Source organism: Prinia subflava, chromosome 17 (assembly GCF_021018805.1).
Source record: "Prinia subflava isolate CZ2003 ecotype Zambia chromosome 17, Cam_Psub_1.2, whole genome shotgun sequence".
Lineage (NCBI taxonomy): Eukaryota > Metazoa > Chordata > Aves > Passeriformes > Cisticolidae > Prinia > Prinia subflava.
Genome location: NC_086263.1, coordinates 6,306,613 through 6,334,324, shown reverse-complemented (window position 1 = coordinate 6,334,324; position 27,712 = coordinate 6,306,613). Strand labels below are relative to the sequence as shown.

Sequence of the window (27,712 nt, the reverse complement as noted above, 5' to 3'; positions counted from 1 at the left end):
AGGATGAAAACCCATTTTTGCTTTTATTAGCAGGTGGCCTCAGTCAGCACATTTGTGTCTCCTGATCCTGAACTTACAGTCTGCCAGTTGGCATTGCAAGAACTTGTTCCTGTTAAGAAAGAATTACTTCTCCATTTCCAGCCCACTGAACTGCTCAGTGCCAGCAGGACCATCCTGTCTCCCTCACACACAGTGCTTCCATTAACCTGCAAAGCCCCAAGCCTGTCACTGTGGCAGAAGCCAGCAGTTGCTGAGTGGTTTCATAATGTTTCCAAGAGAAAAATAAAAATAATTTTCACTGAGTACTACAAGGTACTGTTAAACAGAATACTTACTTTTATTAATACTTTAAAAAAGATGTGTAAAGACAACCGAAATTTACAATCTGTACACTAGTTCAGAGAACAGCAGTTCACCCAACATGATTTTAGCAGTCCAGACAGCATCCTGTAACATTCAGCTGCCTATGGAATATTTAGCACATCGTAAGACTCAGTCACAGTAAAGTGCAGCTGCAGAATATTTCCCTAAAGGGGCATTTGTCATCCAGAGGTTCGTTAGGAGAAGCCAGGCAAGGGCTTGCCACGGATGTGCGTGGCTGGAGTGCCGCAGGCTGATGGGAATATCACTCCAGATTTGGCTCAAACCACCTCCCATCCAAGCAGCTCAGAGAGGAGAGGATAAAACAGATTTTTTATCCATGGCACTGGCTAGAGTTTGGTTAGAGAGAAGAGCCATGCAGATAGTTAAGAAAAACACCACATTCTAATTACACTCATATTCTCCAGAGGTTTTCCACCTTGCTCTCTGTTCAGTCACATGTTATGTCTGATTCCTTGCTCTCAAAAACAACAAACAGACCTTCCTCCCTCCCTTTTTTCTTTAATTTGTCCACATCTCTGCTGTCAAGATTCTGCAGGCACTGAAACTCAAGCAGAGGAGTAGAACTTGCTGGAAAGAAAATGAATGTTGTGGTTTTGAACTGTTTAAATCTCGGAGTTTTTAAAGACCAAGAAACAGAGTATTTGAGAGGTTAGTTGAGAAATTCTAGTTTGCACAGATCCTTGGGTCAGTATTGTCAGTGCTTGCTAGCAGAAGAGATTTCAAAGAGGTTCTTGAACTAACCCTGAGCTAACTGTGAATAGACTTCCCAGTTTGTAGTATTTTGAGCATCCCTAGCTTTTCCCATCCCTTTTCTTGTTCTGCCCCAGACTGTATCTGGACAGGAAGCCAGAATGGTGCTCCTGACCTGAGAATTGCCTCTGCAGATTTTTAAGTTCTTTTCATTTTCACAGAGCAGCAATAAAAGAATAAAAGAGAAATTGGTTTGCTGTTGCAGTCAGCAGGATGAGTATTTGGCCCACATATGACTGAGACCAGCAGCATAGACATGACAGTGCTTTGAAATGTGCTTTTGTCTGATTGCCTTGTTACTTATAGCTCTGCACAGGAGGCCACATAAACCACACACAGTAGTGATATCACTGTCAAGTATAAAAATCGGTGCTTGTAAACATTTATGCTGCCAGCTGCATTTAAGAAATTAAGTACCAATCCAGGTATATGGATTTGAATTTCTCATTTTCGACAAAGTAAAAACCTTCAAAGATTGATTGAGGATTTGTGTACAATAAACTGGCTATTTTTATTCATTTCGATTTCTGCAATAATGTTAGAAAATCCTTCATAGTTTTTCACTTTCAGTGCCTTTCTTCTCATTACTTTTTTTTTTTCCCAGTATTTTTGAAGGATTCTGTAACAAGTCATAGAAGATATGTTTCTATCCCTTAGGGTAGCACTGATTATTAGTGAAGAAAAGAGCACCTTCTAGATTCTTGTGGATAATCTTATAATATCAGAACATTTTCTAGGGCTGATGATTCTTTTTTCTATGCTTCTCACCCTAGTGCTTCCAGTCAGTCCATACAGACAGGTGAACTCTGTAACTTTGAGTTTTGAAAGTCCAAATGAGTCCAAACTGCCAAATTTGATGGCAGTTACCACTGGCACCATGACACAAACAATCAGATTTGATCTGTCAGTGCTTCAGATATTGCAGCTTGAGCAGCTTTCAGTTTGCTCTTCGATGACTGGATGATGGAATTTTATACTCACAATATCCTGCTGGTTCCTGGACTCCTTTAATGGTGGTCACGGTATCCAGATGCTCTTTTCATCTTTGAAACTTGATGTTGCTTAACTCTTTTACCACTTAAGTAGAAATACAGTTGGGTCTTTGAATAGCATTTTAAAACTCTATCATTCACCCAATTTTAGCATAGTATCTTAAACGTGACTTTTTTTGCAACAAACATGAAAATACCAATTCCTAAAGCAGCAAGAAGACAGGAAGGCACAGAGGACATTCTCCCCTCTTCTTTATGGCACCTGTGCAATGATGAAAACAGAACATTAGATGTATACCCATCTGATTAACCGCCATTAAGATTACCAAGATCATAAATTTGATGAGCTCTGTAAACAGTGGCTGGTGGATGCTGAATGTTTCAAGGTTGGGAGAAAGGATCCAGAGTTCCTGCTGCTCCTTATCCTCACAGCTAATGCAGGTTTCCTCACAGTGTTCATATCCCTAGTGTCTCCTTTCTCAAGAAGGCAGGGTTGTTCAACAGCACAAAGATTTAGTTGACTGTAGGCTAGTAAGGAGCCCCACAATTTTTCACTGCTGCTGTACAAAGCTGGTCTGTGAAGCTGCCACAGCACCTGAACCTTCCACAGCCTGTAGGCAGGTGAGTGCCACACAAACAGCCCACGTGCATCTGCTGATGGCTGCACTGAGAGCAGAGCCATGCAGGAGCTGGCTCCCTGCGTGCTCCAGGGAGCCCCTGGCAGGTGCAGGCCCATTCAAAGCCTCATGCAGCTGGTGATCACACTGCAGTTTGTTTCCTGGCCATCTAAAGAAACCCAGAGCACATCTGATATCTGGCTTGACTCTGGCATTCACTGGGATCATTTAACTGATCCCAGTGAAAAATTATGCAACATGTATAATTTTATTTTAAGAGCAAGAGGAAGTGCATGGCAGAAATCTGGGAACAGAAATCCTACACAAACCCCCCAACTTCCCCTGCTGGCTGCAGCTCTTTCAGTCCAGCACCATCAAGGCAATCAGATCCTGGTAATCACTGACAAAATTATTAAATTCTTCACAATGCAATTACTTCAAGGATCCTTGAAACTGTGCAGGCAGGGGCAATGAAATTAAAGTGGCAGCAGTGGCTAAACCACACAATGAGGCTGAGAACAAGGAATGTGGGAGGGAGTGTTTTGCTCTGAGTACAGTGCAGGTACAGCTGCATAGTGAGACAAGCAGCTGTTCAGGATTTGTATTAAACAAAGGAAAAGTGAAAGGACTTAGTAAAAATTAACACAAAACAACCTCTGAGGGGTACAGAACTCATCTGTTAACCGTTAGAGGTGGGGGCTGCAAGGTGAGTGCAGGGAAGGGGGGCCTGATGTGACACTGATCTGTGCCGCTCTAGGGCACCATCTCCAAACTCGCCCTGGACACGTGGATGTGTTACTGTGCCTGCTGCCAGTGAGCCTGGAATCAACAGCTCCCACAGAAACAAACCTGCCTGCCTCAGGCAGTCAAGGTTTATGTTACCTTTACGGAATCCTCTGAATCTACACACTGATCCTAGAGTCCAGCTGGTGAAGGTGTTCAAGAACTCCATAGGGAATGGTGGGATTCCACATCCTGTAAGGGCAAATTCAGAAAGGAAAGAGATTTTAAGAAGCATGATTTTCTTCACCTTCTTTTGGTGTGTTTGATATGTTTGTGGCTTGCTTTGGTTGTTGCTGTTGGGTTTTTTTGGTTGTTTGTTTGTTTTTGTTTGGTTTTTTTAAAGATGTCTTTCCCTTTGACAATTATGCTGTGAAAGTATGTAAGCTATGGAGCAAAGGAAAATGCATTTAGATTTCAAAAAAAGCAGTTCAGTACTCCATAGCCTTGTTGACTCTGGTTACAGGACACAGTTGCTTTCCTGTCTCTGTAACTGTTCTCTAGGTTTCAAACTCCCTTCCTCTGAATGTGTTCTGCTAGCTTCAGTCTATTTAACCTCTTAATGCTGCTCATTGTTTATCCCTCACACACGAGTGGTGCAGCACAGTGTAGATCTGGGTCTCTGGGAGGGTAGAAAATTAACAAAGGGAGGCTCAGTGAAAACTGTTTAAGGCAAGACAAGCTCGGTTGTCTGGGACCACTGGGAATTAATGCAGCTGAAACCAGAGACAACATTTTTTAACATCTCTGCTTATGTATTTTGTGATACCTTCTTTTGTGCCTCTTACAAATCTGACAAATACAGAAGGCAGCTTTAGCGTGATCTCTAACCCAGTTTTACAGGATGAAGATACAGCAAACAGCCTGTCAAGAGACTTACACCAAGTTCTTTATATGGGGACATTTTCGTAGGCTGTCAGTCAGCTGCTGGGCTCCAACACCAGTTATTTTGTTATACTGAACACTGAGGAATAAAAACAACTTTGTTAATCCAAATCAAACGCTGTAATCGAGCTTTTCATTCAAAATCAAAAATACTATATAGGCTAATCTGCAGATGGGATAAGAAAGAAAAAAGGAAAAACCCCAAAATAGATGGTCGATTCAAAACCCTTTAGTAATATACTCAAAAGGTTGAATGGGAACTTCATTATGTTAATTCATCTGAGGGATTCCTTTTTATATGTTCCTAAGGTCATTCTCCAGATTGCCATGAGCCTATTCTCCCACCTTAACACCAATATTTTTAACACCAAAAATATCACCAATTTTTATGGTGAACTATTCCTTAATCCTTTTTTAATCATTGACTATTTGGACTCTGCAGAAGCACATTTTCCCAAAATCTTCTTCCTCAATTTCTGTCTCCTCTAAAATCAAACATGTAACATTTGTATTTTCAGTCTCCAAGGAAGTCAGCTTTCCTGGGCCATCTCAAAAGATTTCATACTCACTCTAGCACTCTTAAAGATGTCATTGCAGGAAGAACCTTTGCCAGGTTTTCTGCTCCAGAATCACAAATGTTGTTATTGTACAAGCTGCAGAAAACCAAACCAGAATAGCCACACTTGAATAATGGATAATGTAAACAGATATTAGGGTTTTCAAATATGGTTAGTACACCTTAACTTTCAATTTATCCTTATTTGCAGTTAAAGTTTAAAACACACATTCATATTTCCTGTATCAAGTAAGGCAAAAGGCCACATCTTTCTTCACCTAGCACAGGTACAGTAAAAACTGGTCTAGATTCTATTATTCAATGGATAATAAGAACATTCCTGTCTACATTAGATCAAATTAAAAATCTGCTAAAAAATGAAGCACAAAGATTTGGGGTATAACATTCAGTAGATTCTGACAGAGACAGCAGAGGATGTTTTCAAAACAACAGGATACAACTACTCACCTTAGTGTTTTTAAGGAAGACAAGGAAGGGAGAGCTGCAGCAAGGTTCTCTGCACCCAGGTCTGTTATTTTATTCTGTGATAAACTACAGTAAGTGAGATCACTTTGTTAGTTGAGCACATTTATTCTAATTTGTTACAATGTGGGGGAAATGAATTTTCAATTTTTAAACAAGGGAATTTGGACAGTCTGTTTAGACCAAATGCAAAGAAAAAGACAAAATAGAACCCTTGAAGGGAAGTCAGGACGGATTAATCTATTTGTCTAATGAAAGTACCCATTAAGGATCTCCATAGGCTCATCCCATGCCCATGGGATACTTTTGCCCATAATTGTTAACACACAGTCCCTTAAGCCTCTAGGTTTAATCTATTTCTTCTCAAAATTTCCCTGAACTGTTAACCTTGCACTTACTTTAATGTTTCCAGTGATCTCAGGGTTGGAAAAACTTCAGAGAGACTCTTTGCTCCTTCATCTCCTATGCCATTTTCACTCAGAGCATCAAGGCTGTGTGACGACAAAGAGAGAATTAGCTTCCCTTTTAATCTAAATTTTTGTGATTTATTCACCTCAGAGACCACTCTATCTGTCTTGAAAAGCTTCTTCTCTGCAGGAGCCTCAATCAGTATGAAGCATCACACAAATTACAGCTTCTCCAATAAGCAGCTTTCTGCTGCCCAAATTTACAGCCTAAGAATTTTTTTCACTAGTTGAATGTCTTGACCCATTTACTTTGATATGCAAGATTATTAAAATGGTTATGGAATAGCTGTGTTCCAGCTAAGCTGAAATGAGATTTCCTGTGCACAGAAAAATACAGAACTGACAAAATCCAGTCAGTAAATCCTTGCCTAAACAGTTCCTTCTCCAGAGAGGGAGCATTAAAAATGAAGTTTTCCTCATACCTAGTCACAATTTCAGGTACTGGATCCCCTTCTAATCTGACAATTAGATAATGCTGGAATATATTGGACATATTTCAATTTTAAAGCTTTATTGTTTTCCTGAAATATCATGAAAAGGCCAGCAACAATACAGAGAAATGGCCAATGGGTTATGCAAGGCCAAAGTCCCTCTCAAAACCCAAAACTTCCCCCAGGTACCATGGCACAACACTGACTATTGCTGGTACACTTGTTTTTAGTGTAAAGAAGCTTAAAACGAAGAGAGAGTTGGTTTGTCATGGATGTTGTGGAGCTGCAGTGCAGACAGAAGCCCCTGCAGGCAGCTGGTCAGTGCTGGGCAGGCTGGGGACACCCAGGGGCTCTGTACTGAACCTTTGCCCACCCAGGAACACCCCAGGAAGGGACTCAGAGGGCTTCTAACAAACCACCACCAGGAGTCTCCGGAGGATGGGGAGTGTCAGCTTTCAGGCTGCTGACACAGTCTGGGAATGTTTCTGCTGTTCAGTTTGGTCATCAAACAAGGAGTCTTGTTGGAAATACAATGTTTTCTGGGTACAAGAGCTCCTCCATCATCAAGGGCTGCCGAGGAGAAATGTTAGCAAAGTTAATCTTAGCAGAACTCACTCTAAATGCTGAAGTGATGGAAATGCTGCAAGGATTTTCACGAGTTTTTGCAATCCTTGAAGGCCACATGCTGGACCCAGCCTGGAAGAAAATACAGACATGCAGCAGGTTTTTCACAGGCTCACAAGCAGCAAAATTCATGAATTTTTGAGTTCTTTCCCTGCAGCCCCCAATGCAAGCTAGTTTACACTCCTCAGAAGCAGCCATTCCCTCCCACCTGCACCAAGGAATTCTGCTGTGAAGCCTCCAGATGAGGCTAAGGTCAGGCAAGGCACAGCTTGCACAGCAGCAGTGGGACATTTGCCACTTTTTTGTTCCTTTCTTCAAGACTTATCTTGCTTGTTTTAGATTCTTGTATTTCTGTTCTCTTTCTTTTTCAGATTTTTCATTGTAAGTTTTTTTGAGATGAAATCTATCTCAGTATAACTGAAATGAAAACAAAGTTATTTTTCACCCCAACTAATAACAATTCAGTCTAACTTAAGACTGATGTTTTACTGCAGCTTAAAGCATAAACTGCACTTTGATATTCATACTCCAAGCTTTTGTCTCTCATATCCTATTTGGAGTTTCTTTGATATCAGAAAAAGTTCAGTTATTTAAAGGGACTAGAATTTTAAACAAAAATTAAATAAAGGGAAATAGGAAGAAGAAATTAGAAGGTAAAGCAGCATAAAATCAGAAGTGAGGCCAAGCATAGCTGTCCCAGGCTGGGTTAGATCTACAGGGCAGGAAACAGGTGAAGACCTGATGAGAATTCTCCATTGCACTGCTGCAGTTTCTGCCCAAACTAATTCACATGCTATGGCAGGATCTTCTGAGCAACAGAATGGCTTTGGAGGCTGCTTACAGTTTGGGGGGAAAAAAGAAGTGTTACTAAAAGCTCACTTTTAAAGTAATGTTACCAAGTCAACCTTCTGTCTTCTAGGAAAAGGATGCTAAATAATTAATTTGGAGACATCCTCTGATATAATCCTCTCATGGCCTTAGCTCTGATAGGGTAGAAAAAGACATCAGAAGACTCAGATAGAAAAGTTCAGCATTTCTGGGGGAAAAAATCTTTCCCATGTAGCTGGATCACAGTCAAAATATTTTATGCTCTGTGGCACAAGATCAGTACCTTGTGGTCAGGCAGTACCTTGTACTAAAACCAAACAAAATTGGTAAAGCCCTGTTGATCTGTGTTGCTGCAGGAGCCAGAAATGATGGGTTTTGAGTTTTGGCCATAAGTTAATAAATCTAGTTCAGAGAAAAGCAAGATAGCAATAAACAAAGTTTACTTAATGCTTTAAGCTGACTCTACATCAGTTGGCTGCAGCCAACACCCACGACTGCTCCTCCTTGACCACCTCCCTCAGCAGGAGTTTAGCACTCACGCAAATTCGAGTTTCCTGAGGTTCCTGATGGCAGGAATTCCGTGGCTGGTGCTACCAGATGCTTCTTGCACACTAAATAAATCACAGTAGAACCAGAGTATGAGAAATATTTTAGCAGCAAAACAGTGCTTTAAAAACAATTTGTTAGCAGACTTTTACAGAAAATAAACCACTTTTTCATTAACTGAGGAACCAGAAAACTTCAGAGTAACTGCTGCTCCAACCTTTCGTCAACTGAGTAATTTCAATCCAATTATTGCCTTTCATAGTGCAATTGTTTGCTCTTTTTCCAATAAAACTTAAAAATGCATTTTTCTAAATCACCTATTTTCTGTCAAACATGAAACTATTTTGTCTATATATTAATCAAAACACTGTACCCGTGTTAAAATAGAAGTCATCATTTAAAAAAACCCAAACAACAAAACTTTTTCTGCATGTTTTGAATTGCAACCAATCCCCCAGCAGCAGGGATGGAGCACAGGGTTTCAAGACCATGTACCACAAGCTTTTACCTCCTGGGCTAAAAGACTGACTCAGGCCACTTGGGACCAGTGCAAAATAGGCTTTCATTTATGCCCAGGTGCTACAGGGGGAAAGAATCAGTCCAAGTTATGTAACTGAAAGTATCTGGAAGATGGCACAGTCAGAGATTCAAGAGAAATGACAGCTGGCTCTTTCATTGGCAGTTTTGAAGGCTGCTCTGCATGGTGCTGTCACTGCTCCTCCCTGCCATGACAGCCACCTCACAGAGGGGCAGGGGAGCCCCCTGAGGTGACCCAGGAGCTTGCACTGCCTGAGTTACTTCTCTGGACAAGCAAACAGCTGGTAGTGAAACTCTGTTTTCATAAATTGCTGGTATAAGAGGAGTTTTGATCATGAATTATCCTACCAGTCCATCATCTTCTCCTGCATCTCTACGAGGTCGGAGAGGTCACTGATGTCCTTCATGGTCTTTGCCTTAAAGGGATTGAGAACAAATTTCTCTGTGGATGCTTTCAGCAGTTCGTAGTCTTTTGTCTGCTCTAAAGATTTCCAGAGCCTGACTGTGTCACCGAGGGAGGCCCTGTGAAGTGACAAAACAATCAAAACCAACAGTTGTGACTGCTGTTGTTGCATGAAAGTGCCATCCACAGACAGTGCCATGGATGGTGCTGTGGGGTGCCGTGACCAACCTGAACGATGTCACATTCCTGAGGCTGACCAGGGCTTGCAGCCCTTGCATGTCAATGCTGCTGTTTCGTAAATCCAAGGAAAACTCTTTTCTTGACCTTTTCAAAATAGAGAGCAGTACATGGACGTCAGGTGGTGTAAGAACTATGCCCAGAAAAGACAAGTCTGGCTCAAGTCTTAAGGCCACGTGCTGCAGAAGATAATTGTTCTGTGTTTCATAAGCACAACATAAAAGCTCCAGCAACCTCTCTGGACAGAGAGTATTAATCTGCAGCCTTCTAATGTATTTCAGGAGTGTCTTCTGCTTCTTGGTTGATTGTTTTGCATCTTCATTTGAAAGAGAGCAGAAATAGGGATCATCCTGGAGAAACATCAAACCAACCAAAAACCGAGGCATTAAATCTAACCAGTTATAGGGTTTTTTCTTCTTGGATAGAAAAGACAAGTACTTTGTTAGATTTTTATCCTTGAGCTCTTCTGCTAACAAAAGGTGAAGCGCACACAAGAAATTCTGAATGACAAAATCAGAGAATGTGCTCCCAAATTCCTCTTCTTCACTGTCTGAATGTCTGGGGAATGCAAATGGCAGGACAAACCCGTGCTTCAGAGCAAACTCTTTAACTTCCTTAGAAGGAATAAGATCACTTTTCATAGCACTTTGGTGCTTTTCTCCAAGACACCAGGCTATACGGGCTAGGGTAGCAAGACTGTCTTGATTTTGCGTGGCTGTAATATCTGTTTGCATAAGCATTATCTTCTGCTGAAAACATTTCAGGAAGACTTCAGTAAGAGTTGAAGGAAGACTTTTCTCTCCCATTTCAAGCACTGCCTCACAGAGAAAACAAACAAATCTACACATAACAGGGCTGTAGCAATGACTGAACAAGTACTCACACTCTTTGATTAACTTCAGTGCACTATCACAGTACGGTGATTCTTCAAAATATCTGGTTATGTACAATTCTCTCTGCTGAGGGGAAAATCCTACTATTTCAATAGTCTTATCTACTTTGGACATGTACTGGTACAGCTTGTCTTTCGGTCTTGCTGTAAACAATAAAGTACAGCCATTGAGTATCTTTTTTTGGATGAGTCCTGAAAGCAGCTCCTTTATACTGCACAAATCCTTTTCAGGCTGGCTGGCTAAGCAACGAGGAGAATTCTCATGATCATGCAATCCTTTAAAACCATCAAAAATCAGAAGGACTTTAGCAGGATTTTGTAATATATACTCAAAGATCTCATTGCTTCCCTCTCGAGGTTTTACAAAAAATTCAAGCAGCAGTTCCTTCAGGCTGTATTGCTTCTCAGGCAAGCTGATTTGTTTGCAGTCAAACCAAAACACAAATTCAAACTGAGCAAACTCTCCATTGGACCAGTCCTGGCAGATCTTCTGAACCAGAATGCTTTTGCCCATTCCTGCTTTTCCCAGCACCACAATCACTTTAGTCTCTAAGTCTTTACGCTGTGAGATTTGAAATATTTGGCTTCTGTCAATGGCTGTCTTTTCCTTCTCTTGCAGGCTGCAGGTTACCAGCTCCTTTTCCATTGCTTTTGCACTATTCTTTCCAGTCTTGGTTTCAGTCTGACTTTGAACAAGTGTCCCATTGATGAACAGGTGATCCAGGTTCATTTCCCGCTCCATGGTCACAGATTTGCATGTGTCTCGGAAATAATCTTTAAGCGATGAACAGAAGGTCTCCACTTGCTCTAGAGAAATGAAGAGCACACACAAACTGAAGGAACCAGCCCATAAACCACTCCATGGTGGCTGAAGTGCCTAACTGCAGTATGGTAAAAGCACAGGCATTCCCATAGAGCCCATGGGTCTGGATTTACCCCATGAACTGCAGGCACAACAGACCCTTTCAGATCTAGGGACTGCATAATTGTGAAGCTCTCTGATCAGATGATAAAACCACTGAAGTACACTGAGCTACTAAGTAGGACCTACAGCTAGATAGCTACAGGAAGCCAAGCCTAATATCTTAAAACCAGGAATTGTGCTCAGACACTCAGAACAGCTTCACAAATAGTTGAATGATTCCTACATGGAGCTGTTCTGTATGGAAAGAAACACAAAACCCTTTTCCAAAAAATACTGGAAGGTTTAAGTTCAAGAATTCTAAACTCACCTGGTCTTTTGAAAGGTTCTTCTTCTTCAGAAGGAATCATGGAATCTTGAACTTCTTGAAATGTCTCTAAATCTGGAGAAACAAAGCGATATACTTGATGAAGACACCTAGATAATCACTGATTCAGCTTTACTAATTTTAACAATAAGATTAATGCAAATTTCCAAGTTCATTGTAGCATATATTCAGAGTAAGAGATATTTTTTTAATTTTACAAGGAAAATGAATAAAATTCTCCCACAAGTAGCATTCTGCTGATGTGCACTGTTTGAGGCAGAATGGCATCAAACAAGACCACAGCTGCTCTGACCGTTGCAGGAAGCAGACCTACCATGACCAGGTGACATCCACTGTTCTTTTCAAATGTCAGTATTTTGTGTAAATTCATGTTCACACACAGTGCTTCTTTATGTCTTCAAAAGCAATAGCTTCCTTTTGTTATTCTACACCTTGTAACCAAGCACTAAGGATGAAAGTCACAGAGAAGTAACTCTTGGTAACAGTATTTACCTATTACACTCCCTGACAAAGTCCTGTTGCTATCCAATTTTCTTTCTCTTCACCTGTTTGCTTTCAAACTACTGCAGACTTTTGCAGTTGGGTCAGGTGAATAGTGTCTCCTTTACACAAAGAAACTGGGAATTTTTCAGAGAGAACACATTTTCTACAGATTGGTAATTGCAGAATATCAGTTTTGACATAACTGTTGGAAGGAAGAGCTTTGCAGAGGCAAGACAGAATTTAAATTGCCAGAGGCTGTAACAAACTCAACCTCAGAGTCCTGTAACCACAAACAGCAGAGATGTGTAAAAAATTTACCCAAACCAAAACAGATTAATCTCCCTACATATATAAAAATGTGTTTCATACCATGATATCACCTTGATCATCTTGATGTAGAATGTGGTCCAAAAGAAATACAACTCTTGGAGTTCCAGAGATCTAGAAATTAATTCCTACCCTGCATGCCAGCAACCATTAGAATGGTTTGGGTTCAGAATTGCTTCTACAAGGGAAGAACCACAGGCTTCCAGTAAGGAAGATATTGAATAAAAAAGTGTTGGGCAAGTATGTGTCTGGTTTTGATTTACTGTTTATTTTATTAACTAAGAAAACAGAATGGAAGAACAGAAAAAAATTGTAATGAGACATTTAGATGAGAAACTGGTCAAAGCAGGCAGGAGTGATGAACTTTTAAAAAAGGAAAATAAACTGGTTTGGCATCTTACGTGCTAATTTGTCTGCTGCTGCATCTGGAATCCATGGGCTTGTGGCATACGTACTGTGTGCTGCAGTAAATCATTGGAATTATTGGCATTGTTTATTGACATAAACAGTAAATATAATTTACAAAGACACCTAGGGATATCTGCCTCTTAATCTCCACGTTATTCTTTTGCTTTTGGGGCAGTGGAAGCCACCAGAGGGCAACAAACTCCTGCACTGGGCACAGGGCCCAGAAACTGCACTGATGTCAAAACTCTGGGTTCCAACAGCTCTCGGAGGGCTGGAAGAAAAGCGTCTCAGGAAAGTTTGTTACCTGAAGTGGGACTGTTAAATCCTGACCAAGGCTCTGATTTCATGATAAGCCTTTCTGTGCATTAGGTTTCATTATTGCTTAGTTAAATTGGCTTTGTGGCTTGCACGGGAGCTGGCTCAGCCTGGCTGCCAGCACTGACCATTTATCGTGCTCAGGCCATGCCAGCATCAGATCATCTCCCACTTTCTGAGGTTGCTCCAGCACCCCGGGCTTTGCATCGTTTTAACTAAGCCTGACTTATTCCAGAAAGTGATGTCACAGCAAACACAGGGGATTGGCTGCTGAACCTGAAGCTCTACAACTCTTATCTGTACATTTTGGATCAGGCTAAGCAGCCTGTGATCAATACAAAGAAGGAAATACCATCCATTTTTGTTTTTTTAAGGTCAATACGAGTAAAGCCTGGAGGGGAGAATTGGCTTCGAGTAGAAGCAATATGGTTTCTCTGGCAGTTCAAAGTGCTGTACCTATATAAACCCAAATTTTCTACTTACCACATAAATTGACTGGAATACTTGGAGACATGAATGTTTCCATGGAAGATGTCAGCACTGGGAAGAATCAAAGCATAGTTTTCAGCATATCATAGCTATCACTAACTGAATTTAATCAATGCTTCTGCTGGCAGCATTGATTTTTTAGCACTTTATGCCTCTTTATGGGGATAAAAGGCTCTTGCTCTTACCTGGATATACCATAACATCAGATGTTCCATTTTCAAGAACAAAGTTAAATATCTGCTGAGGAGGACCTGCCAAGCTTGGATTTTCTTGGTACCCTTTCACACTGGCTGATAGGCACTCTGGAGTCAATCCTGAAATGAGCGCAGAATAATTATTCTTCTGTTTTTAAAGGGTTCTGCTTTCTAAATCTTTATGAGAGATAAAAAGCTTTCTAACAGCTACTTATCCTTTATGGCAGTTTCTAGGCAAATTTTCCTGTGGAGAATTCACAGGATCACATGAGGTCCATTGAAACCATTAAAAAAGAACTCTTACAAGGTATGATGAGCATGAAATACAAGGGATTCCCCACCTTTCAGCAGCTACTGTTTTCAATAGTCTAAAGAGAAATTCTATTATCATAAGGAAAAGTGCTTAAGGCAAATTCTGTAAATGTATAGCAAGAGGTCTAGAGAAGAGAAAATGTGTAAATAGTATGCATCTGCATTAAATTTACCTTCCTTGCACTACATCCTTCCCACATAACTGCCCATCATGCAGGTTGTACAAGTATCCTCCCTCTCAACCCCCTCTGGGAAAGTTTTTTGATGATTCAGTGCTTGCAATTTAATCAGCCATAGCTCTGAGTTTCTGTAGGTGGGACAGAATTTCTTCTGCTACTTTATGCTGCTTCAGCTCGCATGAGGTGCTTCAAGACTTCCAACTTACACACTGTTTTTGGTTCCTTTCCAGCACAACTTAACAGTGAAGAGTGTTGAACTGGCCCTTTGTCATGAGCACTTCTCAGTGTACCATGAGCACCCTCTGCTACCCAGCACGGCCCAGGTGCTTACACAGCCCATCAGTGGCATTACTGCTCAGTTTTCATGAGCTGAATCACAGCCTAGATTTTGCTCTGCTGTTGCAAATGTAATTATCCTCCAGTCCTTTACAAACCTCTGGGTGAAAAAGAAATTGGAACTAAATTAAAGTTTAATAATGAAAATTTGGTAACTTCCTATTCTTAATACAAGTAATGACTTAGATTAGCATATAGTAAATAACTGTTCTCTTATAACCTGCTCCAATTTAATGAAAGATTCATTCTATTCAATTTGGAGCAATCCCTTTTTAATTTCCCTTGAATAATTTTCATTCTTTTAGTGAGTGCCACATTTTTAAGGGCTTGACTGAGACAGCTGCCATACCTGCCACTGCTCATAGTCAGGGACAAGATTTACAAGAGAGTTTTCCCCATGTGAAAATCAGCCTGTGTACAGGTGCACACCTACAGCTGCTCTCTACATACCAGGAATGATGAGGCTTCTTTCCAGCCCATGGGCAGCAGGAACAGGAAAGGACATGTGCTGGTTACTTATGGAGGTGCAGCTCACTGGGAGGCTGTTGAGAGGCACAGCAAAGAAACTGCCATTCCCTGAAGACACTGCAGGGACTTCCACTTCAAAATAAAATAGCAAAACAAAAGGAGGAAGTTATCTCATTGGTAGAAGTTAAAGGAACCAAAGAAGAGGTCTCAGTAGATATGATAAACCACTTGATTCTGATCAGCTGTGTTTTGATTTTCCAAAAGCAAGAATGATTCACAATAGCTTTCTGAAAACTATTTAGCTCTCAAAATCAAAAATGTATTTACCAAATTCTGCAGTAGATCACTTTTTCTTTTCAGTAGTTCACTCTTTAAATTGTCTTGTTCTTAATCTTTCCTGGCCTGTCTTATTTCCAGATGTATCTAGATGTACATGACCCTTGACATGGATGATTGACAGATAAGACATAACAATGTCTTACACTGGCTGTACTGATTTTCCAAGCACAGTTTGTTGTCTCAATATTGCACAAGAGCAGAGAAGCCCACAAGCAATAAACTGGGGACCTTGACTCCCTACTTAGTCACTTGTAAGGACAAATAGCATGTGTTAAGTGTCTCCCAAAGAACAGTCACAAACACAACAGCTTTTAAAAATGCATCTCCTCTGCAGCACATTTTTTCCTACAAGAACAGAACAAATGGGGAGAGAGGCTTGTGCATTGCACAATTTCATCTGCTTATCAAAAGATTCCTACAAATCAAGACACACTTAACTGAATTCTTCTGTAGTTTCATTAGTTTCACAAGATCCCTGTTCTCAGATTTGGTTTTGCCTTCCCTCTCCTGTCTAGCTGCAAGGAGTAAGTCTGTATTTCATCACTTCCTGTGATCTGATATTTTTATCAGGAGCTACAAACCTGTCTGGGGTTTGTGCCACTATTTCACTCAATTCCTTTGAAAGAATCTCATCCTTGGCTTACTACTTTGAACTCTAGTACACATTATCCTCTTTGCTGCAGATAGTCTTGCACTTCTGAAGAGCTGATGCATTTGCCTTTGCAGGATCATACTGTGACACCCGTGACAGGTTAAATAAATTCCTCATTTTGTCAAGAAACTCATCTTTTTGCCAATTAGATTTTTCTACACAGTACTCAGCACCTTCATTGGGTCAAGGACAGTAGAGAAACTGAAAATATTCTGAGGACTTCCAGTAAAAGGATGGGTGCAGCTTCACAAAGCACCTGTTGGCTCTGTGATGATTCTTTGCTTGGGAATGCAGGTTCTGTAGGGTGAGGCCTGTGGATCTGATGTGCCATTTCTTTATAGGAAACTATTATTGTCAGTGTGGCATAAAGACAGACTTTTAAAAGTGCCAAATCTATAAAGGAACTTAAGCAAATGTAAAGTAATCCACCTTTAATAGGTACTGCCAGGAACTCTACCTGTGTCTAAATAACTACAATCAGCAGGTAGAAACTCTGATAACCTTCCCAGAGCTAGCAAACATGATTTTTCACAGCTAATTCTGCTCAGCTCTCCCTCTTCATTTCCTCAGAACTCCAGCTGGGAAACCAGCTTAGATCCCAGTCCTGGTGCACGTGTGTTCTCTCTGACTTTCCTGCAGTCTGTGCCAGTTCCTCACCTGAACTGTGCTCAGTGCAGCCCCACATCCAAGCCCTCTGGCTGATCTCTAGGTTGCCCACTGGTTTGGCTGCCCCCCTGACATGCACATGGCCCTGGGGTTTGGCACAGAGTCCCCTTAGGAGGCCTGTGAGGTGTGCTGACATACCAGTCAGATGTCCATTTGAAACACAATAGAAAATAACCAAAACTGGTTGCTCTCACCTGGATTTTGGAAGAGTATTTTGCTGGTTTAGCTCTGCCTGAGATACCCATTTAGGCTGCAGTTGGGTAAGAACATTAGCACCAGTTTACACCTAGGGGACAAGTTCCAGCCTGCCTGCTGGCCCCAGGTGTTGTCCTGTAGATGGTCTAAAAATGTGCAAAACCTATAAATTTCCCTTTCTCCCTTTCTTTCTTTGGCTTAAAGGACTTTCTAGCATGGACTGGGCCAAGAAATCATCTCTTCACAGTTATTATTTTCACTGGGATGTTTCATTGGACTTTTGGAAGATGTCACATTTGGAACAAAGAGGATCAAACCCAGGACAGGTGGAGCTATGACCTGATGGGTAACATGACTCAAGTCATAGCTCCACATGTCCTGGGTTTGATCCTTACTGTTCCAAGTGAGACACCTTCCAAATATCCAGTGAAAAAAAAGGTGTACGTGATAAAATTTACAGAATTTGGCACTGGCCCAGTGTCTGTTATTTTTCTTTCTACTCTCACGTGGATTTTGAAAAGGTCAGCTGTGCCTCTGCTGACGTTAAGTAAGTAATTTTCCTATCACCTGGCAGGAACAGGTACCTTTGAAGCATAAGGATCCAACTGTTCTTAGGCTACTGCGTAGCTGATCCTAAGTTGGACAACTTAATAGCTGCAGATAAGAGGACATGGATTTGTGATATCATAAATTAGTCAGAGGAATCTAAAAGTGTGATTTTTGCAGAAATATGAAAATCATGATGATCAAAATCACCAAATCTATGACAACAAACTTTTCTGGAAGATAGGGTTACAGTACCTAACAGAGGATGACATTTTGGAACATGACACAATATATGTTCAATAACCTTTTCTTATTCAGCCAGTGACTTACCAACTTTCTTATATTTGGGTTCGGAAGCATCACAGTAACTCTCTGCTGCAGAGCCTAAGAAAGCTGAAAGAAAGCAAGGTCATAGTAAGTGGCAAAATTTTGGTAATTTTAAATTTACCCCATGAAGCTTATTTTAACTTTTTAAAATAGAAGGGGGTGTTACCAGTTTCAGTTCAGCTATTTTACAACTGTACAGGTCCAATGTATAAAAATGAGTGTGAAAAGCCTCATGTTATTTTACTCTGACTGTAAGTTTTAATTAGGCTGCAGATTTTTATGCCAAAGATTTTTACTGTTGTTCTTAAAGAGGCTATTAAAGAGGCAATGGTTCAGTCAATGCTTACTAAGCTGTAGATACACTGAAAACAAAGTCAACACTACCATGAGGATGACAAAAATGCAAAGAAATATAACATATTTAATATTTGTAACTGGACAACAAATTCTGCAAACTGTAAATTCTACGCTTGGAAGAGCTGATTTCATTTCTGACCCATGAGCATGAACAAAGGCAGAGGAAGCACATCTGGTGTCACTGAAGAACTGCATGACAAGTGCACTGGGGCTGGGCTAAAGCCGAGGGGCAAGTTTAGAACTCAGGCACAAAGCCTCCCATATTTTCACTGTTTTACACTTACTCCGTTTAAGACATGTCTGCAACTTTATGTCAGGAAGTTTCTCAGGGTTTTCAGCAGCAATGTCATCCAAAATAAGGTTCCCTGCTAAAAACATGAAATATGGTCCAATGTCAAACTTTGTTCTAAAAAAATTACAGAGGAGTAACAGCAAAAGAAACACACCAACAGAGAACAAAGATGAAATATGTTCCAAATAAAAGATAAAAACCAAATCATATGATAAAAGATATATCCAGATCCATATGATTTAGAAAGCCCACAGAGCTCTGAATGCAGAGTTTGTCACCCTGTGTTAATTTCTGAACTGCAAACTATTAATCTACTGGCAGTGGCTAATAAAACATAAGTACTTCTCAATGCTTTAATGATGAGCAAAGGATAAAACATTGCAGCTGTGTCACAGTGTGATCTCAGTACTACTCAATTTATGTACTAAAGGGATTAGATCCTTTAAGAGACAGAATAAAGGGTTCTAAAAAGATTTTATATTCTGTGTTGCAAGAGCTGTGAAGTTATCCACATCATACTTTTACTGGAAAATATTCAAGTACTGATATTATATCCTGCTTTTTTTTCTAAAACCAATAAAAATATTGCCATTAGGTGCAAACCCCCCCAAATTCTAAACACACCAGGGAGCAGCATAAGTCATCTGAAAAGCCCTCTGAGCTTCCTGCAGGCAGAATTGTTCTAGGGAAAGACTGACCTTTGGTAAATCAGTCCAAATTATTTTGCTCAAACATAAAACAGGACATACAGATATTCTGTGAACCTTCTGTTTTTATGGATTTCTCAACAGCCACCTATTGATATATCTGTTCTGGAATAGTAAATTCTGTATTTGTGTTGCCACCAAAACAATGATTTGGCACCACAAGCCAAGCAATGTGTCCAGTCAGGGATGGATGAAGGAATGATTTACTATATGATTTACTATTTACTTTGCTGCATTAATCAGGGTGAGAAGTAAAACTTGACACACTTCCTCAGGCAGCTCTGTGCATCCTGGACAGAAACCAGTGTGTGTGAACTGTATTTATTTATACACATGCAAAGTGCTCTGGGGACCAATGTGTATCATTGCTGTGCTCAGAATAAGTGTAATGCTACTTGAGGCTGTTAATGCACTGGACAGTGAAGCTGTGCATATTCCATGGCCATGGTGACGTGATCAGCAGCTTGGTCAGAGACAAAACTGCCATCTTTGAGAGAGGCCTGCAAAAATGCATAAAATCCTCATTTTCCGAGAAAATCGTGGGGCACTGTACCCAGGGGGAAAGAAGAAGAGACCAGAGGTATAGAAACTTTACTAGTGTTCAAACTAGGGGGATGAAGCACACCTTAGGCAGAACACTGTCATGGAGAAAGTCTTTGTAGTATGAATCTTACCAAAAATGTCTTCAACCTGCTTCTCTTGCTGATCCTTGAGCACATATTCGACTAATTCAGCTAGCAACAAAGGAAAAAAAAATAGAGGAACACAGTAATGACACAGTAAATGTCACAGCAACACTCTTGTAAGCTTATTCTCATTAACAGAACTCTGCAGTGTAAGTAAAATGGAAGAGTTAAATTAAGTTTTTCTTGTAACTTGTTGTTCAGGAAATAAAGATCACAAGAAAAGAGAAGTTGAGAAAGGAAGTATTAAGCAGAAGGAGACATTAATAGAGAGATTTTCCCCCAACAACCACAAGGCACTGTTAATCAGTTTCCCCACAATGCACAGGTTCAGGTACTCTAAATTAGATCTACCATGCATGAGGGAAAGGCTACTTGAGTAAATGCCATGGCTTCAGATTGAGAATAGAATTTATAAGAAATTGTTATAGCAAAAATTGCATAAAATGTTTTCATACCTACTTTAGCATAAGCATCCGTGGGGTTGGAACAGGGGTAGAACCCATCTCCATTTTCATATGGGAAATCCACATTATTTACCTGTTCATAGTTGCTGGCATCAGCTTCAAGATCTAGAGTTAATAAGGAATATGCATTAGCTCAATGAATGCCATAACCAAGCAGTAGAACTACCAGGACATGCAGCACAGGCAGATTTGTTATTTCAGCAGAAGGCTTTGGCTTTCCATTGGGTGTTGGCTAAGAAGGAACAGAACTGAAGCCTCAGTAATCCACAGTCACCTGGAAATCAGCACTTTCCTTTTGCTAAACTCTGAGACCTCATCTCTCCTAGCAAATAAAATATTTCCTGAATCCATTCTATGACAATCAGGCCCAGACTCATACAGCCTACTAAACCCTCTTATCCTTCACGATGTGGTGTCATCACCCAGAAGATCTGTTCAGAACTGTGTCCATGCTAATCCCTGCATTGCACTGCAAACTGCCTGTGAAGCTGCAGTTGGCCAAGGCTAAAGCCTTGCCAGGGACCACATTAACACCTTCACAGCAGAGATGCCCAGGTTCCAGTGACTGGTGCCATGTTCTGATGATGTTTGATTTGCCTACATCATCTCAGACATTGCTAAGGCTCAAAAGTATTCCAGTCAGTGAAACATCTGTGATAGCATGAGTCAGTGCTTGGCCCCTAATTCATCCTACTTTCAGGCACTGAGCAAGTGAGGCAATGGGGTAAGAGACACTCTTGCAGCTGTTTTGAATAGCCAGAAGCTGAGAGGGAAAAGCCCAATGTGGAAATGATCAATCACAAAGATGATTCCATATTCTGGTGCTCAGTTCTCCACTGATTTGCCCATGTGCCTGTTGGCATTGGTCACTCATGAAAACCACAATGCTCCAATTGGGTAACATTTTCCACCTGTTTGGCACAGAGCTGTGAGACTTCATATCTGGCATACACCAGCTCTTCTCCACTCATTGCCATTCTCAATCCATGGTCCAGCTCATTTGTTTAAAAGAAGCTCAGCTAACACTCCAGACCATAGATACACTTTTATACTTTTATAATAGAACTCTCAGGGAAGGGAGAACAGTCCACATCTTCCACACAAAGTCACGAACACAAAGTTTGAGATTCAGGGCAACCTCCTGATCTGATTACCTGTAGGAACTGAAGTGCAAGAAATTATCAACTTTATACTCTTACCCTTCTGCTTTCTCTTTTGTAATGGAATTATAAAGTCACTGTGTCCCAAAAAGCTGGAAAATGGCATCTGGAAATGCAGCTCCATTGTTTTGGAGCCTTAGGATCTCAGAAAGCAATGTAATGCTGTTTGCTTGTGAAGTGTCTTCATCACAAACTCATCTAAAAGCCTCTGTTTTGCAAAACTTTTGGTTTCAAATCACAGAGGTGTTGACAATTACACTCGGCCAGCTTATGACAGGAACATTTGCAAATAAACTACTTACAGGAGTGATATCCAAATGAAAGACACTGTCATGCCCTGATGAGTGTCAGTACAGTGTGTTTTGTTAGATTGACCAAGCAGAATGTTATAAATATATAGAATTTAAAAACATGAAAGTTTCTGGAAGCAGGGACTGTTTGTACAGACTCAGACAAACCACATCCTAACATTAAATGCTTGTAGACTTTAACTCAGTCAACATGATAAACTGCCATGAGGTGGCTTTGTAGCTGAGAGGAGATGGCAATAACTTACAGCATGAGAAATAAACCAGCCAAGTATATGTTTAGTGTTTTACTAACCTGTAGAGAAATCACCTTCTTCATCTCCAGAGAACTTAGGATCAAAGAAAGTACACAGATGCAATGGATCAATATCACTGTGCAGTAAATCAAGGTAGCCATTTTCAGGCACAAATAGAGAATCCATGGTTTGCCTCTGAAATCAAATTGCACAGCAGTTAGCTATGACACAGCCACAGCTTTTGTCAGTCAAATACTCAAGTCCTGCATTGTGCCTTTCTGTTGGCAAGACACAGATCTTGAGGCTGGAGAGCTGGCATTTCTTACCAAGACCTGCACTGGGTTATAACCCTGAGTCACTCAGAGATCCAGAGACAGTCTGCAGTGGGACTCACCTGTCTTTTACTCCAGTGGGAGGAGTGGGTGTCTGACTGCAGTCTGACCACCTGGACCAAAAGTGCCAAGTACTGGATACGTGGCAACCCTGGTATCTTACCAGGATATAAATGATGCACAAATCCAGCAGGTATCATGGAAATTAGAAGACAGCAGTGAATATGATGGGAGAATCCAGAAACTACATTTATTCATAAAGTTTATCTGTTCCCCCACATCACTGTAAATTCCTTCTTTTGCCTTCCAGTTACTGCAGCACACACCAGAATCAGTTAAGACATTCCTCCTGGATATTCCAAGTATAGAATAACACAACGTGTTACTTATTAATCATCTTTATCAAATTATTTCAAACCCAAATATTGGCTCCTCAGTGTTTATAGATCACCAGTGTAAATGCCATCTGAGCTGGTGATCCAAATGATTTACTCTAGCATAAGACAGAGATATCAGGATGGAAAGAACAACCTGCAAAAGTTTCAGACTCTATCCTATTAAAATAGGTGTCCACACTCCACAACCACAGAAAGTTTCAGCTTGACATTAAGCACCATATTTTGCAATGAAAAATATCTAATAAAAGGCTCTCAAATACTCTGCCCTTAGTAGGTCACTGATGTCCCTGTTTGCATCCATCTCTGCTCCTGAGGTGTGCAAACACGGAGCAACTGCTGTACCACGAAACCTACCTGCAACATAGAAAAAGAGAAATACAGCTAACACTGCAGCTGTGACGAAAGAAGGCAGAGCAGACCTCATCACACACTACTACGTGCTGCCTTGTTATAAACTCATCTTCCTTCCTCTTACCCCTCCGTGAGGTTGTCCTCTGAACAGCTTGGAAATGGGTATTTCTGCATTTGTTGCAGAAAATGCCAAAATCTAGAGCCAGAAGTTTGAAAAGCAGATGAACATGGTGTGGTTCCATGAGAGGAGTAGCCTGCACTAAGATAGTTCTCCTTTTTCATATTTTACGGCCTCACTACATTACCAAGATTACAAAAATTTGATATTATTGCCTGGCAGCTATAAATGGAAAGCAGAAGTTGAGAAACCTGCCTGAGAACCAAGAATGAGGTTATAAACACACCAGATTAAATCTTCAGTTTGTTGCAACACTTTGTTTTTCTCCTTCCGTTTGTTGAATTAACAGAAAATCTAAACAGGGCCTTCCAGAAGGCCAAATTGCCAGATCGCATGAATGAAGCCGTTGAAAAATAACCTCTGAGTCAATATAATACTGGGGTTAGAGTCAGTGAAGAAATTGGGCAGAAGGCTTAAGGGGAATGCAAGACAGACAAATCTATCACTCCAAGTTTGGTGAGTGGCAAACTACTTGATTCCAGCACAAAGAAAAGGGCATGTCTAGGGAAAGAGACTGAGTAGGCGTACTTAATCTCCATGGAAATACTAAGCTTTAATTAATTTACAGTCATAAGAGCTTTTCTATCTTTAAGCTTTTCTTTAAGTAGCATTTCTCTGTGGATAAATACATAAGTAATGCAAAAATGTTTTAAGCTACAATGGTCAGGAAGCAACCAAGGGAAAGTCTTGGCAGTGCCAAGTCTGGCTACAGAGCTTAAAACTAGAATGTAAAAGATGGCACAACTCAGGTGCACAGGAGTGAGAAACATACTCTCCTACCTCAACAAGATGAAGATTGCAACTCTTTAAAAAATGAAAATCTCGGTTGATTGCCTTTTTTTCTTCAACAGTCTCATCTTACTCTGGTATTTTTTCTTCATTGTTTTGGTTTTGACACAAGTCCTTATATAGCCATCTCTCTACTGACTACTGGATTTAGGATCCTGGGATTTTTTTCTAATTGGAACCAAAATCTTGTTAATAGCTGCTGTATTCTGCTGCATCAAAAACATGGTCCCACCGTGGAAAATATACTGTGAATAAAGAGGCAAGTATTTGAAAGATGGAGATTTCTACCTGGACAGGAGGCAGAGGCAAGGAAAATGACACGTCAGGGACAGCAAGTGTTTTGCTGCATATTACAACTGAAGCACACAAAATGAAACCAGACCTTTACCAAGCTTGTTTACAGCAGCAACTCCTTTCCCCGAGTTTCCCCATTTTCTGTCACAGCATCCCAGCAGTCCTGTCTGAGGTGAAGGGTGAATAAGCTCTGTACTGCTCAGCACTTCTTCTGTTGTTTCATACACGATTTCAACTCAGTTTACTGATACTACATTCCCTTTGGGGTCTCATGGGACCCAATGCTGCCAAAACGGGTATTTGGCACAGCTTCACACCAGAGGAATAAGAAAATTTGTAATGATTTCTGTGTTAGGGCTGTGAAGGCAAGGCCAGCTCTCAGCAGAGCCTGCAGGGACCTGCAGGACAGGAGTCCCCAGGGCCACCTGCGAGGCTTCCACGCACAAAGGGCATGTGCAGGGCGGGGGCGAGACAGGACGTACTTCCAAATGGATTTCCATGCCATTCAGAGGGCTCAATACTTTGTGGTTTGGACACTGGTTAAGACAAATATTGTTCTTTAAATCCTTCAATAACACCTCCTTTCCCCAGCAGCAGATATGCTCCAGCTGCACAGCCACACTTGGCACCCTGTGTACCCTTTGTGTCCCCTCTGCAGTGACCCTGGGCACACCTGACACTGCCAGGTCTCTGCCCAGGATGTGTTTGGTTCAGCTCTGCATCCTGCATACATGACACGACAATATGGTTCACTTCCAAAACTCACAATGCTTTTTTTTTTCAGTGCTCTTTTAGAGTTCAAGTGATACATGAATTAAAAATGCTTGAAAAGTAGTGAAAGAAACAGTGACCATCACTGTACAAGGACAAAGAAGGAGTAGGTATTCACTTAAATCACATATTAATCGTAAGAGTTAGATGGGGTATTTCAGATTTCTAAAGGTAATGGAGGTCGTTTTGATTCATCATTTTTCCCATATAATTTGATTTAATTTTGTCTTATATTTTAAAGGGTCAACATGTTAAAGATTCCAGGCAATGGGGTCTGCTACTTATTAAAATCAAATGTTATCTAAGAGAAAAAAGGATTACAAAGGCCAAAATGCAACAGTTACTCCAATAATAATATAAAGGAGAGAAGATTTGAGGAGAGCTGTTAGGGGCTTTCCTTCCCAAACCTCTGTTGACATATGAACTAACAGGTAAAAAATCTCCAACGTGAGTACAAAGGTTATGAAAATGAAAATTTGTGAAGTCATTTTAGGAATAGAGGAAATCCCCCTCCAATTTAACTTTTGGACCAGTTTAGGAAGCTGAGGAGAATTCATAGAAAAGAGTAGTAGTGCCATGCAAATCACACACTTTTTAACCACAGGATGACATAGCATCCAAGTCTTTCACAACATTCCAAGAATACAGAAAAATTGAAGTGTGGGACTACTGTGAAGACAGGAAGCTGAAAAATGAAATACGAAGATTTCTGAACAAATGCTATTTTCCTGAAAAACCCCAGACTCATTAAGTGCTACATAACAGCCCGAGCGAAACAAACTGACAAAAAGCAGGTTATATCAAGCTGTAAATAAGGAGTTCAGTGAAACACCAGTACTTTGATTTAAAAGCACTTTGACTGAAAAGCTCAATATTGTTGGCCACAATTTTATAGCCTTTTTTTCCACCAACTTTAGAAAGTTTTCTCTGATCCTCTGTGCCCCCCGAAGGTTATGTCAAGGTGCACAAGGCACTCCCCAAAGGCAGGGCTGTTTTCTGGCTTTTGCTGCAGGCTGAGTTTTGGGACAAGCTTTTCTAGGAGGTGGGGAAGCCAGCAGTGGGGAAGGATGAAATTCCCTCCATGTTCCAATCTCTTATCTTCTTTTCCTCCTCCCAAATAAATTACTATCAATTCCTCTGCTCCACTGGTACCACAGAGACTTTTCCTTTCAGAAGTGCCCTGATTATTTGTAAAATGCAAGTAATGGAGATCAATTCATATTTAACTTTGAAGGTTTAGTTTCTATTTCAGATCTGTGAAAAACTTATACACTGAAAAGCCAGTTTAACTTTTTCTATTGTATTACCCAGCTCAAGAAGAGATACTACTTTTGCTAAGTCTTTATCTTTCTGATGGAATTGTGTTAGTATCCACAGACTTTATAGTCTAAAATGAAAGAAAAACAGAGATGGAACTGAAAAAGAATCTGATCTATATCCTGCCATATTATTCTTCATCTCCCTTAGAGATGAGTTTAAAGGAGTTTTAAAAAGCATAAATATCAGGTGAAAGGAGTTTTTTGCCTTTCAGTGAGCTTGGCTTAGAACCAAGAATGTTACTGGAGATGTTACTGGTGCTGGAGATGGACAGGTTCAGGCAGAGCTGTAATAAGTGCCCTGCAGATGTCAGACTTGTGATTCAGAGCAGAATTTGCCTTTCATGTCCATATCACCCCCTGTGTCACAGCTGTGCCCAGCTCTCCCATCCCAGCTGTGAGATAAAGCATCACAGCAGACACTTATCTACATTTTAACTCGATGGCTTTCTTCAAGACAGAATTTCAGCTCACCTCAATGGGAAAGTAAAGCTCTAGATTGTTTTGCCACAGTTGTGGAAAAAATGGAAATCAGCCAATTTCTTTCAGTGATCCTCAGTTTCACTTTCCATAGGCACAACATTTATACAAAAAAAGAATATTCTTAACAAAGTCTAAAACAAACTAGAATAATCCTTTGAGCAGGTAGCAGGGCTAGCCACAAAACAAAATCGCAAAACAAAATCACAAAACATTCTCTAAAATTTTACCCACATTCACACATCATCCTACTAATACTTGAAGCAACACAAGTCCAAATACTGCAATTACAAATATGCACAAAAGCAAGATATGAAAAAAGCATGCTTAAAGGGTTGAGGAAAAACTGACCTGAAGAAACTGGACAGTTCCTACTCTTTCACTCTGGATACAGTACCAAAAAATGATGAGCACTGCCAGCCCTGCTCAGGGCAAACAGAAAGTGACAGCAGAAAGGAGGAAACACGAAAGACCAGACCACTCAGAGGGGAATTCCACAGAGGAAAACTAAGAGGAACCTCCCTTCTGGCAGCCCCAGTATAACAAGCAGTGTTACCTTTACTGGTCACTTGTCCCTGCAAAGAAGAGCTTGATCTTGTTACTAATTATTAAAACATCAATTCATTTGTTTGGAAACCAGAACTGGATGAGAGCTGATGGTAACAATTTCCATTGTTCCCCAAATTCTTCCTCTC

General features: G+C 40.6%; 1 protein-coding gene across 1 annotated transcript; it reads right to left on the bottom strand.

The window, feature by feature from the left end:
• Nucleotides 1–330: 330 nt before the first annotated feature.
• On the bottom strand, nt 331–27,437 carry CIITA (class II major histocompatibility complex transactivator). Its single transcript, XM_063414561.1, has 21 exons — nt 27,369–27,437; nt 22,168–22,303; nt 20,396–20,509; nt 19,929–19,988; nt 18,540–18,623; nt 17,902–17,964; nt 15,156–15,305; nt 13,870–13,998; nt 13,679–13,735; nt 12,874–12,933; nt 11,645–11,716; nt 9,512–11,219; nt 9,229–9,402; nt 8,337–8,408; nt 6,961–7,041; nt 5,846–5,938; nt 5,433–5,516; nt 4,978–5,061; nt 4,404–4,487; nt 3,626–3,718; nt 331–2,388 (listed from the first exon to the last, which is right to left on the bottom strand). Exons 2-20 carry the CDS (start codon nt 22,292–22,294, stop codon nt 3,646–3,648), a joined length of 3,369 nt encoding a protein of 1,122 aa, XP_063270631.1. The 5' UTR covers nt 22,295–22,303; nt 27,369–27,437; the 3' UTR covers nt 331–2,388; nt 3,626–3,645.
• Nucleotides 27,438–27,712: the final 275 nt, after the last annotated feature.

Bases quoted from the DNA above. Each gene is read 5' to 3' on its own strand.
- CIITA (XM_063414561.1), bottom strand. From the start codon at position 22,294: ATGGATTCTCTATTTGTGCCTGAAAATGGCTACCTTGATTTACTGCAC. The intron at 11,717-12,873 runs GTAAGATGCCAA...TTGTTTCTCCAG, and splicing joins AGCAGCAGACAAATTAGCAC to ATTTAGAGACATTTCAAGAA. The intron at 8,409-9,228 runs GTAGGATAATTC...TGATTTATTTAG, and splicing joins CAGGAGAAGATGATGGACTG to TGTGCAAGAAGCATCTGGTA.